Source organism: Schistocerca americana, chromosome 3, assembly GCF_021461395.2.
Source record: "Schistocerca americana isolate TAMUIC-IGC-003095 chromosome 3, iqSchAmer2.1, whole genome shotgun sequence".
NCBI lineage: Eukaryota > Metazoa > Arthropoda > Insecta > Orthoptera > Acrididae > Schistocerca > Schistocerca americana.
The window spans coordinates 344585667-344603123 of NC_060121.1; the positions used below are offsets into that span (position 1 = coordinate 344585667).

A 17457-nucleotide genomic window follows, 5' to 3' on the forward strand; every position below is an offset into this window, starting at 1 on the left:
ACAATTATGAAATCCATTTTTGACCTATGTCTAAGCATGCCAATGTGGATGCCTTGTCCCACCTTCCTGTGGGTCCTGATACCGATTTTGATTGTGAAGAATTGCTTTGCTTCCATCTTGATATCAAAATACAGGCTGCAGTCAATGGTTTCCCATTTACGAGCTCGCATGTAGCAGCTGTCATTGTTGCTGACATGGTTCTCTGTTAGATGGTTGTTTTTGCAACAGGGCTAGCCAGATGAACCACCAGATTGGGTTTTGGACCCCCTGTACAACTATTTTCCCTTACAGTATCGCCCCTGTTTTTGATGGTGTTTTGCTGTTGTCCACAGAAAACCTCTCTCCCAGAGTAGTCATTCCTTCTGTGTTACAGTGTGAGGTTCTATGCCCTCTCCACAAGAGCCATTGAGAGTTTCATGCACTAAACTGTTAGCTAGGAGACATATTTTTTTTGGCCAGGGTTTTATGGCGAAATTGTCCATTTTGTTTCAGCTTGTGAGCTGAGTGCCAAATAACAGGCAGCTCCCAGGGCATCCCTGTCCCCATAGCACGCTCCCCACTGGCCATGGGAATGCATTCATGTAGACTTTGCAGGTCCCTTCTTAAATTGTCATTGGCTCTTGGTTGTGAATACATTAACCCAGTTTCCTTACATTTCCTGGTAAGGGTTGACATTGGCTGAGGTCACAATTCACATGCTGTTGAGGCTTTTGCCTTGTACCTTAGTTTCCAACAGAGACCTCCAGTTCGTTTCTCACACCTTTCAACTGCTTTGTTCCTGTCACAGAATTTGTCATGTGCTCCACCCTCAATGAGGCCTAATGATTTATGCATATGTTCAAGTCCCAGATGAAGAAGTTTATTGTGGATTCTCACCTGACAACTCCCTTCTCCATTTTCTGAGCACCTATCACTTCACTCCTGTGGAGGAGTGGAGCCCGGCTGTGTTGCTTCTTGGCCAGGAGTCAGGCATGCTCCTCCACATTCTGCGGCCTGTGCCACACTTGCCACTGTCAGATTCATCTGGCCACTTTGTGCTGGGATTGCCGGTGTGGGCACAAGTGTTTGATTGCAGGCTCAAGTGGATACTGGCCACTGTTGTCTGCGTGCAGGGATGCCATCTTTGTGTTGTCTGTACAGCTGATGGGCTGGTGACTTGCCACTTTGATCAGTTGAATCTCCTCCTCCCTGCCAGAAGCTACTGGTTTGTGGGTGTGACCCCTGTCACCATAGCCTGTCCCACTGCCCTCCACCTCGAGTCTGCCATTGCCTGCTGTGGAGGTGTCCCCATTCAATTGGCTGCCTCCTCTACGTACAGTGACCTGGGGTTCCAGATTGCTGGCACTGGATGCTAGTCCATCTCTGGCCTCAGTTCCATTGCTACAGCTTGCTGTTCTGGTTGAGCCACCTCCACTGGCCCCCTTTCCATCATTACCTTCGCTATCTATCATCACCAGTGTGTCCAGCCCCATCTATGCAATGAGACCTGCCTGCTGATGATGTTGCAGAAATGGTAATTGCAATCTCCTCTGCAGTGATGTCGTTGGGTGCTGGCTGCATGGGCCCACTGTCCTCAAGCATGCCCGCATCCTCATGTGTTCTGGCCCTGTGCCTGGCACATTGTCCCATCCCTTCTGTCTCCATCAGCTGCCACAGCTCCGGATCCGATGTACATGTCCCTCATTGGGCTGACGGTGTCTCATCCATTGCATGGGCACCAACTTAGCTCAAGGGAGAGGAGTGCTGTATCCTGATACTAATGTGTGTGAGTGCGAGTGCACCAAGTGTGGTGTGACCGCTTGTCTCTGCTTGGTGCAGTCTCTGCCACGCCGTCGAGTCGCATTTGTATATGCATCAAGCAGTGCTGACTCACTCTCCCTATGTTCATCCAGTTACCCTGCTCGCATTAGTCATTCTGTATCTCGTTATATGTCGAGTTACGAGAGGCATGTTTCCATTATTGTTCAGAGATTTATGAATAAAGCCATATTTGTGTTACTTGGATCGGTTTCATGTGTTATCTGGTTACCACAATTGTCATCTTTCAACTGGTCAGTTTATTTTAAAATGAAATCAGTAACTTTTGAGTGGTATTGCAATTAATGCATTAACAGTGCAATGAATAATCAAAATATTAAAATCTAAACAAAGTCCAATTTGAGCTTTCTTTTACCAAATAAGTACTGACGTTTTGTTTAAAGGAGTGACATAACATGATTTTGTGGTTCTGGTTTGACTGAAAAGAACAAGCACAAATAATGCAAGTGGCAAACAGTTACAGCTGAGTGATAGTTTGTTTTATGTGTTTAGAAAAGTGTCAGGGTGCTAGTTATAGGAAAATTTGCCAGAATCCATAAGAGCACACACTGTGGACCCATTTAAAACAAAATTAAAATCTTTTTTTGTAAATAAATGTCTGTACTCACTGAAAGAACTCTAAGCTGTATGTATTATGTATTAATCTTTGTAGATAAATCTATTGTGTATTAAACCTTTATACACAAATATGATATGTACTATAACTTTATAAACACTAAGACATTTGCAGAAGTCATTATTTGATGACTACATGGCAAAACAAATGTAAATAAAAATAACAATAGAATTTGTGGTGCTGAAATTAAAAGGATTTAATCCCTGTATCATCAGATCATCAGCAGTTTACATCAGAATGAGATTTCATTTCACATTATGGAGGCTGGGCAGGTTTGTTCTACCAGCTGCGTGTGGTGTCACGTGGGATGAGCAGGAAAGGTTATATATACAGCAGAAGTATGACTAATTGTTTTCTATAGGGTAAATTGCCTCTTGCAACACCCATCAGCCACCCAAATACCATGTCATTACAGAACTATGGGGGCTCATGCAACAAGATGAGAAGCTGTCCATTTCATTCTTATGCCAAAATAAGAAATGTACCTGGCATTTACTAACTAGTCAAAACACTGTAAGCACCAATGATCAGACAATAATTAGCAAAAATAATAACTCACTTCCACTAACTGATTATGTATGCCATCTTAATTTGGAATCAAGCATAACATGATGCAATCCTTCTGTAATAAGATTACACCATGCCATGTACTTTTGCTTACAAGGCACACTGAAATTCAAATATTTCAATTTTTGTCAACAATTCTTTTGGGTGTGTCACTGTGGCAATGCTTAAAACAGTCAATTTTTTTTTTACAGGTAATAATCTTCGAACAATCTCTAGCACAGCGGTGTACTGGTGGAGTCTGAGTCTGGCCATGGCCAACTAAATGCAGTATTCAGGTACAGCATGTTGCACTTGACTCACTCATTTTTCAAATAACAAGCTAGTTCAGGCACTATCATCTGTATAACGACCATACAAATGAGTAACAACTGGGTGAATACAGATCCTGTGACCAGTATCATTGAATGACACGAAACAGCATTATGAAATATGAAATGTCTGGAGCTGGAGAGGGTACAATATATATCTCTAGATCAATGTGAACAAAAACTCACCTTGCCAATACCAACTGCCTGGTGCTCCTATGAACACACGATCTCCATCCTGAAAATAATAGTAATAAAAGATAATGAATGCAATAGAGACAAAGAAATGGCCACAGGAATTATGATGTGTGACAAATAACTTCTGAATTGAACATTCAAAAAGTGTGCTGGAGAAAATATCCCATACCGCATGGATCATTTTTGTTATGGAATATTGGCACCATTGTCAATACTAAGAGCCCTTCTCTGCAGTTCATAAGCTGCCTAGAGTAAAAGGGCTCAAAAAAGTAGGGAGAAATTTCTACACTGGCAGAAAAGAATTATGAAATATAAGGAAGGACATTTCCGTATTTGTTGCCAAATAAAGATTGCACTGTGGGGACTGTCATTATTTATGAAAGTATTTATGAAAGCGATCTCTGATTAACTTTCTTAAGGTGGAATCTTCCAGTGACACACATAGGAATACAGCAACTTTTTTTTCATATCGCACTTTGAAATAACCGAGGACATATGAGGGTATCGGAAGCAATGCGATATAAGTAACATATTCTTAATTTTAAGATAGATACATATGAAATTAAGGAAGACATTAGAAAATCATTTCTACTTTAGTGACAATCAAATTTCATAGTAGTGGTTCATGGTATCTCAGTGCTTACCAGATGAGAAAAAGGAAGTGAAGTTAAACTGTCTTTCGAGCTGCACATGGGCCTAAAATCACTTATATTTCTTTGCAGTGTAGAAGTTTTAGTGACAAAAAGTTACGTAAGTGTAATGTTGATTGTTCCAATAAAAAAATTAATTAAGTCATAGAATCTACTTTATTGTAATGATCTGAGTGTTCAGACTATCATGTTATGTCATGTATTACCATGTTATGTAGATCACTTGTTAATCAAACTAAGAAATATATTATGCACAGTTTGGCCTTGGTACTGTCCATTATATCACTAGCCTCTCCTGAGTCGTTCACTGTGTTCTGTGAACCCTACCAAGAACAAGAACCACAGGGACGTAGAATAAGTTAAGGTGTACATTAACAAAAGACAAGGAAATCACAGGAATATATTCTGTATCAAGAATAAGCTATCACTAAATTGCTTAATGTGACTCTTGCTTATGACAGCTAAATTCAATCAGGTAAATTAGGAAGAAAACTGCTAGTTTGCAAAACAGCTACTTCCCCTTCAGTTATACTAAATAGGTGCTTTTTTATGTTATTGATAGCTTAATATTTACTCAATTACAGTTTTCAAAGAAAATATTTATCAACACCTGTATAAACGAGTCCTACTTGCAGTTCATTACTACTTGTTATGCAGCTTTACAATGAACACTGCTATTGATAATATAGCTAACAGAACATTTCAATAACTGAATCTAGATCATTTGTAGAAATAGTGGCTAATGAGGCATATTTCAGTTTTCTTTTGAATTCATAGGAATTCCCTATTTATTGCTTTATCCTCAACGAATTTTCACTCTGCTGCAGAGTGTGTCCTGATTTTACACTTCTTGGCAGATTAAAACAGTGTGCTGGACCAGAACTCGAACCTGGGACCTTTGCCTTTCATGAGAAAGTGCTCTACTGACTGAGCTGTCCAAGCACAACTTATGATCTGATCCCACAGCTGTGTAAGTAAGTTTCTTGCTTTATGTTAGGTGGAAGCTTTTGAATATACACTCCTGGAAATTGAAATAAGAACACCGTGAATTCATTGTCCCAGGAAGGGGAAACTTTATTGACACATTCCTGGGGTCAGATACATCACATGATCACACTGACAGAACCACAGGCACATAGACACAGGCAACAGAGCATGCACAATGTCGGCACTAGTACAGTGTATATCCACCTTTCGCAGCAATGCAGGCTGCTATTCTCCCATGGAGACGATCGTAGAGATGCTGGATGTAGTCCTGTGGAACGGCTTGCCATGCCATTTCCACCTGGCGCCTCAGTTGGACCAGCGTTCGTGCTGGACGTGCAGACCGTGTGAGACGACGCTTCATCCAGTCCCAAACATGCTCAATGGGGGACAGATCCAGAGATCTTACTGGCCAGGGTAGTTGACTTACACCTTCTAGAGCACGTTGGGTGGCACGGGATACATGCGGACGTGCATTGTCCTGTTGGAACAGCAAGTTCCCTTGCCGGTCTAGGAATGGTAGAACGATGGGTTCGATGACGGTTTGGATGTACCGTGCACTATTCAGTGTCCCCTCGACGATCACCAGTGGTGTACGGCCAGTGTAGGAGATCGCTCCCCACACCATGATGCCGGGTGTTGGCCCTGTGTGCCTCGGTCGTATGCAGTCCTGATTGTGGCGCTCACCTGCATGGCGCCAAACACGCATACGACCATCATTGGCACCAAGGCAGAAGCGACTCTCATCGCTGAAGACGACACGTCTCCATTCGTCCCTCCATTCACGCCTGTCGCGACACCACTGGAGGCGGGCTGCACGATGTTTGGGCGTGAGCGGAAGACGGCCTAACGGTGTGCGGGACCGTAGCCCAGCTTCATGGAGACAGTTGCGAATGGTCCTCGCCGATACCCCAGGAGCAACAGTGTCCCTAATTTGCTGGGAAGTGGCGGTGCGGTCCCCTACGGCACTGCGTAGGATCCTACAGTCTTGGCGTGCATCCGTGCGTCGCTGCGGTCCGGTCCCAGGTCGACGGGCACGTGCACCTTCCGCCGACCACTGGCGACAACATCGATGTACTGTGGAGACCTCACGCCCCACGTGTTGAGCAATTCGGCGGTACGTCCACCCGGTCTCCCGCATGCCCACTATACGCCCTCGCTCAAAGTCCGTCAACTGCACATACGGTTCACGTCCACGCTGTCGCGGCATGCTACCAGTGTTAAAGACTGCGATGGAGCTCCGTATGCCACGGCAAACCGGCTGACACTGACGGCGGCGGTGCACAAATGCTGCGCAGCTAGCGCCATTCGACGGCCAACACCGCGGTTCCTGGTGTGTCCACTGTGCCGTGCATGTGATCATTGCTTGTACAGCCCTCTCGCAGTGTCCGGAGCAAGTATGGTGGGTCTGACATACCGGTGTCAATGTGTTCTTTTTTCCATTTCCAGGAGTGTATTTTCAACAGAGTACATAATTCCACTATGAGTCCTAGACAAGAAGGCAAAGTCTATGTGAAATTTATTTGTGTGTTTGTTTTGTAATTGAGCAAATCAATATCTCATCTGTAACTGATTGTTAACTGTTGGCAACAAAAACCGTCAAGGAGAGGTGGGAGGAAGTGAGTGCAAGATTACAAAGACTCTTAAAAGGCTTCTCCAAGATGTCCATGGAAAAAAAATGATTGTATGGTGTCAGTAGCCGGGAGTTCCCAGGTGGGAAATTCGGCCACCAAGTGCAAGTCTTATTGAGCGTGACTCCACATTGGGCGACTTGCGTGTCGACAAAGGGGATGAAATGATGATGAGGACCACACAACACCCAGCCCCTGAGTGGAGAAAATCTCCCATCCCAGTCGTGAATCGAACACGGGCCCCCATGTGTGGCATTCAAACGTGCTGACCGTTCAGCTTTTGGGGCAGACCGAGATGTCCATTTATCTACTTCAAGTAACATTCTTACTGTTCACTTCTGGTGCAAAAACACTACAGGGAGTGAAAATCTTCAAAATAAAGCAACATTCTTTTGTTTAGGTCAACACAATGGGAGTTACTTCACAGGGGGAAACATGTTGAATTGAACTTCTTGATTCATCAGTTTGCGCTGTTCCACTGGAAAGTTCAGTACCTATGCAATAAGTTAATAAAATTGTAAATAATACTTTCAAATGAGTTAATTCTATACTGTGTCTAAATGAGCATTGGTTAAGAGAGGATGGGTTACAAAGTGAACAAAACAAAATATGAACTGACACCCTACACATGTAGAAAGCAAATCCAGTGTGGTGGAAAACTGCATCTTTTCAAAAAAGGAATAGTTTCTGAACATCTACAACTAAAGCCACTAAATAATGAAAAGGATTTGGAAATATCAGCCATAGAATTATGATCATTAAAAAAAAATTGTTGTTTGTTTCTACAAATCTCCAGGTGGGGGCATAAAAAAAACTCTCATCACCATCATGAAACACACATTAATTGAAACTCTGGCAATTTTAGTATACACTTTAGCAAAACCCGTAAATTCAGAACAGGATTACTGAATCTCTTAGACTGTTATAACATGGAAATCACAATACATTCCCAAACATGAGAAACTTGTTGTACAAAATCCACAATAAATCAAATAACCATTAACTCTAATCAACAACATTAAAAAACAGAAACAGTAAAGTCTGGACTGGAGACCACTATGGGCATGCTAGAAGTTTCAGTGCTAAAAGTGACAAGACTAACAAACTGACAAGCACATATTTTAAGAAAGAGTAATGAGAGCACGGTAGTAAAATATGTTTGAGAAATTTAATATCTTCACTGATACAAGTAAATAACATTTTATGTAGCATTACCAGTTAAAACTAGGAGGTAAAAACTAAGTCACAAAAACAAATGCATCACTCCAGGTATAAGAAAACCATATGCGCAGAAAAGATTACTGTACAGAACTACTAAAATGTGTCAGGTATCACCTGAATTAAGCTACAAAACAATACTCAAGAAGGTAATAACAAGCACCAAAATGCTGGAAAATGACAAATACATCAGAAAAACATGCAGTAAAATGAAAGCTGTTTGGAATATTATAAAGGAAGAAACAAAAAGTAATAAAACTAAAATTAATAACTTATAATTGAATGGAAAGTCTATCAGCAAACCAAAGACTGTAGTTAATATGTTTAAGTTATTTTATAAATGTAGTACAAAATTTATTGAGCAAAATGTCACCCATAAATATCACACACATCTAACATCAAAAACAGAATAGGTATGAAACAAAATATTTCTCATGCTAAAAATATGCAGGATTACATTAAGAAATTAAGCTTCTAAAATCAAAACATTTGTCAGGAATAGATAATGCCAGATTTTATTGCAAAAAATAAATAAATAAATAAATAAAATAAAATACAAAAAAAAAAAAAAAAAAATGCTTACATGATCTCTGAAGCACTGACTTCTCTTATAAATGTATCCTTCTCAACTGGCAACTTTCTGGGTAAAGTGAAACCACTTCACAAAAAAGGAAACTAACATGAGAGTCAAACTTCACAACCGTTTTTTACTGACTGTATTTCCAAAAATTCTAGAAAACCTGGTTTTATAAATGAATTTTTAATTTCTTAAATAAGCATAAAATGTTATTAGACTTACAACATGGTTGAACAAAAAAAATCTCTCAACAAAACAGAGATTTTTTATAATATGACATGCTACAACCCCTAGACAGGTAGGAACATATTTTGTGCATATTCCTAGACTTATCAAAGGCCTTTGATACCATCAATCAAAATAAATAACTTAGTAATATTCAGAATTGGGGTATTTGTGGAGGAGCATTTAACTGGATGAAATCATACCCCCATGAACGAAAACACCTCATAGAGCTAACACACGAAGTAAATGGCACAGCAGTCAGTAGCATCACTCGGTTTCATTAATGGTCAGATAGAAAGCTCCCCAAGTTTCAATACTGTGTCAGATCCTTCTTTTACTATATCTATGCTCCAAGTCTTAGATATAAACAGAAGAAAGAGAAAACTAGAATTTGCAGATGACACAAGTATCTTAATTACAGTAAGTACCAAAGAAATCTTTGAAAGCAACATTAGTCTCATCACAAAGACTATAGTAGAGTGCTTTAATGCAAAGATTTTTATTACAAATCTGGGAAAAACTGCTGCAATGAACATATTCACCACCCAGAATAGAACACCAACTATTGTTCATACTGAAACAATTGGAAAACAGAGAACAAAATCTCTCAGTACATGGAACAACATAACATGAAATGAATATAATAGAGGGAAACATTCCACGTGGGAAAAATATATCTAAAAACACAGATGAATGTTTGTGTTTGTTTGTGTGTCTATCGACCTGCCAGCACTTTCGTTCGGTAAGTCACATCATCTGTTTTTAGATATATATAACATGAAATGAGATTCACATGTAGACTATGCAAACAGAAAACTCAGCAGAACAAACATGTTTCATAATACGAACACAAAGAAACTGTATATTGTATGACAATCTGTAGACAATGCATTCTGCTTATGCTTTCTCAGTATTGCAATATGGTGAGCTTTGGGGAAACTGTGGTGAAAGTTTGAAATGATTTACAGTACAGAAAAAGATTATTAGGCTAATGGGAGGGGTAGACCAAAAATCATCATGCAGGCAACTATTTAAGGAAAAATAAAATACAACAACATCCATGTATTTACATACTAGAAAAAGTAATTATTATAAAAAAATTAAACAGTCCGGTATACAGCAGCTACACAAACAAATAAATGATGTATATGTACACTATTACAGAAGGGTGTACTCCATCTCAGCATCAAATTGTATAACGTTTTACCCAAATCTGTAAAAATAATAAAAGGTAAAGTCTGCGGTGCAAGCTCGTAATCAAGCAACTGCCCTGCCTGCTCGCAGAGTACGGTCTTTTTTTGTCGCAGCACAAGGAGGGGGAGTGTGGTGGGCCCAGTACAAATTTGATAGCAGGCTGAGTGGACCTGAGACTATCTTACAGGGACTGGGATGAAGAAAAATCCCTGCTCCTATCCAGGATGGCCAGAGCCTAGTGCTCTACTCACTAGACCACTACAAAAAAAGTAATGAACTGAAACAGTTCCAAACCAACTGTGAAGGATTACTTGGTAAAGCACTACTTCTATATAGTGAAGGAGTCTCTACAAAAACAAAACTATAGCACCAGATACAATTGCATTTGTTAAGTGTGTGTGTAAAAAATTTCTAGATGTTGGCAGAATCTTCTGCAGAATGAAACACGTCATCACAACATGGCCATACAGTCATGTAATACCCACTGTGTGTTAGTCTTTTCCTCTCATCACACATGTTGGCTCAGTGGTGGTGAACCTTTTAGCAACATTACTGGCATGGTCACTATTACTAACAAATTGTTTGTTACACTTGTCACATTACGTCATAGTGTCTGAACGATGGCAATGAAACCTTAGATAAAACTGCTCATTTAAGGCATATCTATAGACCAATTCTTCTATTTTCTTTTCCTTCCCATAGTTATGAGTAAAGTTGGTGCATACTGATTTCGACAACTGGGCAGGTCGACCTCCTTCTTGCTCAGAGTTCGAAGCTGGTTGTAATGCGGGACAGATGTGGGAAATGGCCTCGTGTGCTTTTCAATAGTTTGCAGTTTACTTTTACGTACAAACATGGTGTCTTCAGATAGTAAGTTAAACATGTCTTCCCACGCTAGGGCCATTTCACAACAAGAGTGGTATATTATCAGAAGAGAGTACATGTTCTGGGTTTTCTGCAGACACAGTTCTGCTGCGGTATGGAAAACTGTTGCATCACAGTTTTTGTTTGGAATGGTGCAGTAACTGGAAACGTACTCCAAAGTAGAAGTACATGCGGCAGTGCAATTCATGTGGGCATAACATCTAAAATGCACACAAATTCACAATGAAATTCTGGAGGAACATGGGCCAAACGCAATATCACATCCAGCCATACTGAAATGGTGCCAACAATTTGATCAAGGCTGCACAGACGAGGGCGATGCTGAGTAGGATGTCCAGATGTTGCACCATAGGATTTTGTAAGCAGGAAGAACATCGAGAGAGAGAGAGAGAGAGAGAGAGAGAGAGAGAGAGAGCGGGAGGTGGGGGGGCAGAGGAGATTTTACAACAATGAGGACGTTCACCCACTGGTTCTTAAACAGCTCCAGGACCAAGGCTCGGATTTCTATTGTCGACGTATTGAGAGATTAGTAAAACATTACGACGGTAAGTCAGAAGTTTATGGAAATGTTGAAACATAGTGTCTTGTATCTATTCACTTTGAAGTGTAGTGTGGCATTCAATAAAAGTTACTTGGCCTGCAATAATAATGTGTAACTCACTTTATTAAGTACTCTTGTATTTTGCTTGATGGTACGTTTTCTCCACCTTGGTCTGCAAGTGATATTCCAGGGCAAGATTTATTGGTTATTAATATAGAGAAACGGACATAAAGAAACATCTAGCACCTGTAACAGAGTTCGCAAATTCTAATGCCGTACATTTTTATTATTGTGCTGTGTTTCCTTGCTGCTGTATTTCTTTTTCTGTGCTTTGGATGTTTGAGTTCAACACATCCAGTATAATAGCAAATTTCAGGAATCAAGTGCCCAAATATCTATAAATATCTCCTGTCGTTGTTTTTCGGGACAATTTCGTTACATTTATATCTATAGTTGTGGTTACTGCCGCAGACAATCATTGTTATAAAGTTGTGAGGCTTCGTAATGAATAAAACCCTGTGCCCAGATATCAGGAGAGAACAGATTGGACTGTCTTGTCCCCTACTGCGGAGACCTATGCACGAACTTTTTGCTAAATTGTATCTACATTTCTGTACATGAAGAGGAATGTTAAAACTTGATACAATGTCAGTTTAGTTTTCGTAGCTCTTCAAGTAGCCTATACTGATACCTAATACACTGCTGGCACCTAAAATACCAGTACTGAGTTATTAACAGCATTTTATGTTTCGCAGCTTACCTTTATCCTTTCTGACAATAGAATCAACAATGTTCAGGAAGCCGCCTGCATAACGACACAACAATGCAGGTTTAGTGCTTTAGCTCTCACCTCAATTGCAGATAATTAAAAAATTCAAATACTTTATTTATTTTTAATTCCAAAACGTAATATACTTTGTGGATAGCCCTCGTATATGTTCGCTGTTGCCACCTATTGACCTAACTCTTACTCAGTACTGCTTGAGCAGTACTGAATAAGAGTTAGGTCAATAGGTGGCAACAGCGAACATATACGAGGGCTATCCACAAAGTACATTACGTTTTGGAATTAAAAATAAATAAAGTATTGGAATTTTTTAATTATATACAGATGAAAGCCACACGTAAATACTACTTTTCTACGTAGTTGCCATTTAAATTAAGGCACTTATCGTAGCGATGGACGAGCTTGGAAATTCCTTCGTCGTAAAATTCGGCCGCCTGCGCCTTCAACCACGTGGTTACCTCTTCTTGAAGCTGTGCGTCGTCATCAAAACGCTGCATAGCCAACCACTTCTTCATTGCTGGGAATAAGTGGAAGTCGCTCGGTGCCAGGTCGGGACTGTACGGCGGATGAGGAAACAACTCCCACTTAAAAGATTCGAGAACTTCACGAGTGGCATTTGCCGTGTGGGCCCGGGCGTTGTCGTGAATCAGCAAGATCTTTGAGCCCAACTTTCCCCTGCGCTTGTTTTGTATTGCTCTTCTGAGGTTGTGCAGCGTTTGGCAATACCTTTGAGAGTTTACTGTAGTGCCTCTTTCCAGGAAATCCACAAAAATCACACCTTTTCTGTCCCAAAAGACAGTCACCACGTGGTTGAAGGCGCAGGCGGCCGAATTTTACGACGAAGGAATTTCCAAGCTCGTCCATCGCTACGATAAGTGCCTTAATTTAAATGGCAACTATGTAGAAAAGTAGTATTTAAGTGTGGCTTTCATCTGTATACAATAAAAAAATTTCCAATACTTTATTTATTTTTAATTCCAAAACGTAGTGTACTTTGTGGATAGCCCTCGTACCAATATATTCCAAGAAGCCGTGTGCGCGAAAATGGGATTTTTGAACGGGTCATATCTCGGGTGATATTGATCCAAAGATAAACGGTCAAGTGTTTTGGATAGACCTTGGTCTAGCGATCATTTATACACTTATCGGAAGAATGGGCTATTCTACAGTACTGGGTCAAAATTTAGACATTATACACTTCCTCCAACCTACGCAAATTGAGCAAATCGGTTGGTTCTTTCGCATTAGGTGTGGTCTAGGGTGGGCCTTAGACGGCTTATAAAAGCATCATTTGTTCATGGGCGGTTGCTGAGGAACTAAAAAAAAAACATAATTTTCGGTTATGAAAAGTACAAAGTGTGGGTACGGCCACTTTTGTAATTACTATTCATGGCAAATCGTCGAAATTTTTATCATATGTTCTCAACATGATGTTCTCATGGAAATTCTTTTTTGTATCATTATCCGTTACCGAGATACAGAGGTTCAAAGCTACGCAAAATCAGCAAAAATTGGTTTTTGCCGCTTTTTCATCATGGGCTGCAGTTATCTAAATAATAAATCGTAGAAAATGGATCAACACGCTTTAAACATTTATCGAGAAAACCCATTTTCCCGTTTTCGAAAATCTTTATCTGTTATCAAGATACGCAAAAAAAAAAAAAAAGCCATGAGTTCATGGGTACCAAAAGTACCTATTGTGGGGATGGTCACTTCTACTATTTCTACTCACGGCAAATCGTCAAAACTTTTACCATATGTTGTCAAGATGATGTTCTTGGGGAACTGAAATTTTGTTCGATATTATTACCGAGATCGAGAGGTGCAAAGGTGCCGTACTTACGCACTTAATAACCGGTGTGAGGCATAAATGTAGTTTTAAATGACGTAGTGAAACATGGCAAGGGCTCTGGGTCATCGAAGGGTTCTGGAATTACCGGACTATGTTTTTGATCGCCATTTTTTCACCAATAAAACTTTAGTGACGCCCTTTTTCTGTATAATGGGAACTTCACGGCTGAAATTTTTCGATGGTGTCACAGGCGGTACAAGCCCCTCATAAAAAAATATTTTGCCACACGAAATTCTTTGTTCTTTTAGGAGTAGCCTAAAAATATTTTTGTGTAAAGTAATGTAAAGTAGTTTAAAGCGAATTTGTATTGGGTGGGAGATGATTTTGTTTTAACCTTATATTATGCGTACTTATTTATTGTGTATGTGTTTCAAAGTATGTAAATGTTTCGAAGTACATAAATAAACTGTCAAAACTTTACTGACATACAGAATTAATATTTTATAATCAGCATATCCTGCTGTACAGGGAAAAGAAGAGAACCAGGTGAAAAATGCTCCTCTCGCAGTGGAAAAAAAAGGCGTAGGCCTATATGCTCGTCTTCAACCCTCCACTGATCGCACTGTTGAATTTTGTACGACACCTGACTTATTTTAACTGCCCGTCGCTTCCGGTCAGCTTCTCGGGATACTGGCGCCAGCTATTCCTCATGACAAGACTCTTCTTGCCGTCAGCCCCTCCCCACCCCTTCGTTGCGGCTACTTTTCAGCCCATAAACAAGTATTTTATAAAATGCATTGTAACCATATGCTGTTTTTTGTCCCATTAGTAATCTACCGGTTTCAGTTATTAACCATCATCCAGGATCTGTTCTACCCAACAGCTTGAATGATGGTTAATAACCTTATGGGAACATTACATAAACAAATAAGTACAATTATTATTATTTTTCTGAAGTCAGTGAGTAGAATATACACATTTGGAATGTTTTTATTAGGTGGAGCCCAGTAAAACTTGAAGATATTCCTAGACTTTTCAAGAAGAGAATGAAAAAAGAGCTCAACATGAATCAACTCGAAATTTTGAGGAAAACGATTCCGATTTGAGTGAGGAGGAAACAATAAATGCTGACCACGATTCTGAAACTGAAACTGAGTATATTGATGAAGAGGACGATGATAAAACAGGGACTGAAGATTTTTATATGGGGAAGGATGAAGTTGCGAAATGGTGCATATCAAGTCTATCTAAATCTTCAAAAATTAAGGCAAAAAGTAGTAAAAGCTTTGCCTGGCGCTAGAACAATGGTAAGGGATTCTGAATCTCCCTTTGCTGTACTTTCGAAACTTTTGAATATAAACATGACTGATGAAGTTCTACGACATACTAATTTAAAAATCGAAAACTTTTGCCTAATGTATGTGCGACTCTGAGATTGTACTGATCTATTGACCGCTATCGCTATCCTTATTTGAATCGGGTTGATAAAGGAACGAATGGTAATTGTGCAGGATGGCACAGGATGGGACGGGAATAACACATCTGACAGCGGCGTGTAGTCTCGGAGGTTTCCACTAATTTTGAGGAGCCTTCGGTTTGATTATAGCACAACATAGCAGGGAAGAAGGAAGTTTGATAAACTTGCTGACACAAGTATACATTTTTCTTTTCTTTTTGCATTTTATATCATAAAAATATAATACAATTATATACCCAAAACACATTCCATTTTGAACATAAAACGGTTAAAATAGGTAATTAACACATTTAGTACACAATAAGACCAATAATTGAAGCAAAACGACGCGTTGTTTTCTCTGCAACGCATGATCGCTCATTTAACAGATATTGGCGCGACCGGTGGAAGGTTAAGAGAGAGTGACAGAAAAGTGAGGAACCAGCTGCCTCAATCCTGATTCCACCTTCCTCACCAAAAATTTTGACCTGCGTACATATTCGCGCTTTTTTGTGCTAAAAGAGGATAACAGAGAGACAGTGACGGTGGAAGACAAGAAACTGCCAGTGGGAGAAAAAAAAAGAGAGGAGATAGTGATGGTGGGAGAGAGAAAGTGGCAGTGAAAGAGAAAGAGAGATGGATGAAGACAACAGCAGTGAGAGCCAAAGAGAGAAGAGACAGTGAAAGTCAATGAGAAACAGTCACAGTAAAAGAGAAAGAGAGACGGACTGAAACAGTAGCAGTAGGAGGAAAGTGAGAGGGGACAGTGGAAATGAAAAAGAGAGATGAGTGGAGACAATACATAGGCTTGGTGGGTCTGGAGCTTCCAGACCGGCGAACATAAACGCGAAAAAATTTGCCCAATTTCCCCCATCCCCTAAAACCACGCGTTAAAGTTTCCCAGCTGACCCATTGTGGCCGTGCGGTTCTGGGCGCTTCAGTCCGGAACCGCACTGCCGCTACGGTCGCAGTTTCGAATCCTGCCTCGGGCATGGACGTGTGTGCTGGCTTTAGGTTAGTTAGGTTTAAGTAGTTCTAAGTCTAGTGGACTGATGTCCTCAGCAGCTAAGTCCCAGAGTAACTTGAACCATTTTTGAAAGTTTTCCAGTGTAGGGGACAAACCCCCGAACAAATCATTGCCAAGGACATGTGTGGAAAGCAGACAATGATGATCGTCAGCGTGATGCAAATGATGGCAACTTGCTTTAAATATACAGATAACATATTGATTACAGTATCAATGAGTCACAATTGCAATCAGTCAACTCATGCAAATGTAACATTTTGTAGAGATATAAAGTGGAAAAATCAAATAGGTTCATTAGTAGGTGCATACTAGGATGAAGCACTCAGTCCACAAAAATATCAGTTACAAAACTCTCCTGTGACCCATCCTAGAATATTGTTCAAATGTAGGGTGACCAGATGCAATTGTTTAAAAAGGAAGACAAACAGCTTCAAAAACGAGGACAAAGGAAGAAAAAATGAGGACACATCAAACGGGTCAACTGCAGATGAGGATACCATCCGTCAGCTTTGGACAAGTCACATGACTGCCGGGAATTACCGGTAAAACTAGTAGTTAATTGTTAGTGGTGGTCAGGAGTTGATTACTTGAACAATATTTTTTAGGAAAATTTTAAATAACTGATATTTGCATTCGCTTATAGGTTGATCAACGATAACATCGACGATCCTGGTGCCACCTACGAACACCGCCTTTGTGCGTGTTTATCACGAAGGCTGCGCCAATAGTTAAAGTATTTAAGAGAAGAGCAATAGAACGGACGAATTGTGAATTTAACTGTATTACGCTCAACTTTGCGAAAAAGCCGGACACCGTAAAAATCCGCCCGGACCCCGGACAAGGAGCTAAAAAGGAGGACATGTCCCTGGACGTCTGGTCACCCCATTCAAATGGCACCCGTACCAAAAAGGACTAGCGGAGGATATTTAACAAACAAAAAGAAGGGCAGCACGAATGATCACAAGTTTATTTGGCCCACGGGAGGG

The 17457-nt window shown here is 40.3% G+C and overlaps 1 protein-coding gene across 2 annotated transcripts in view; it reads right to left on the bottom strand.

The window, feature by feature from the left end:
• Positions 1 to 17457, bottom strand: part of LOC124605801 (integrin alpha-PS2-like) — a 793741-nt gene that overhangs the window by 82794 nt on the left and 693490 nt on the right. For both annotated transcript variants that reach the window (XM_047137699.1, XM_047137698.1), the window contains exon 6: positions 3496 to 3544. In XM_047137699.1, coding sequence (XP_046993655.1) covers positions 3496 to 3544 — 49 coding nt within the window. The remainder of the gene's footprint in view (positions 1 to 3495; positions 3545 to 17457) is intronic.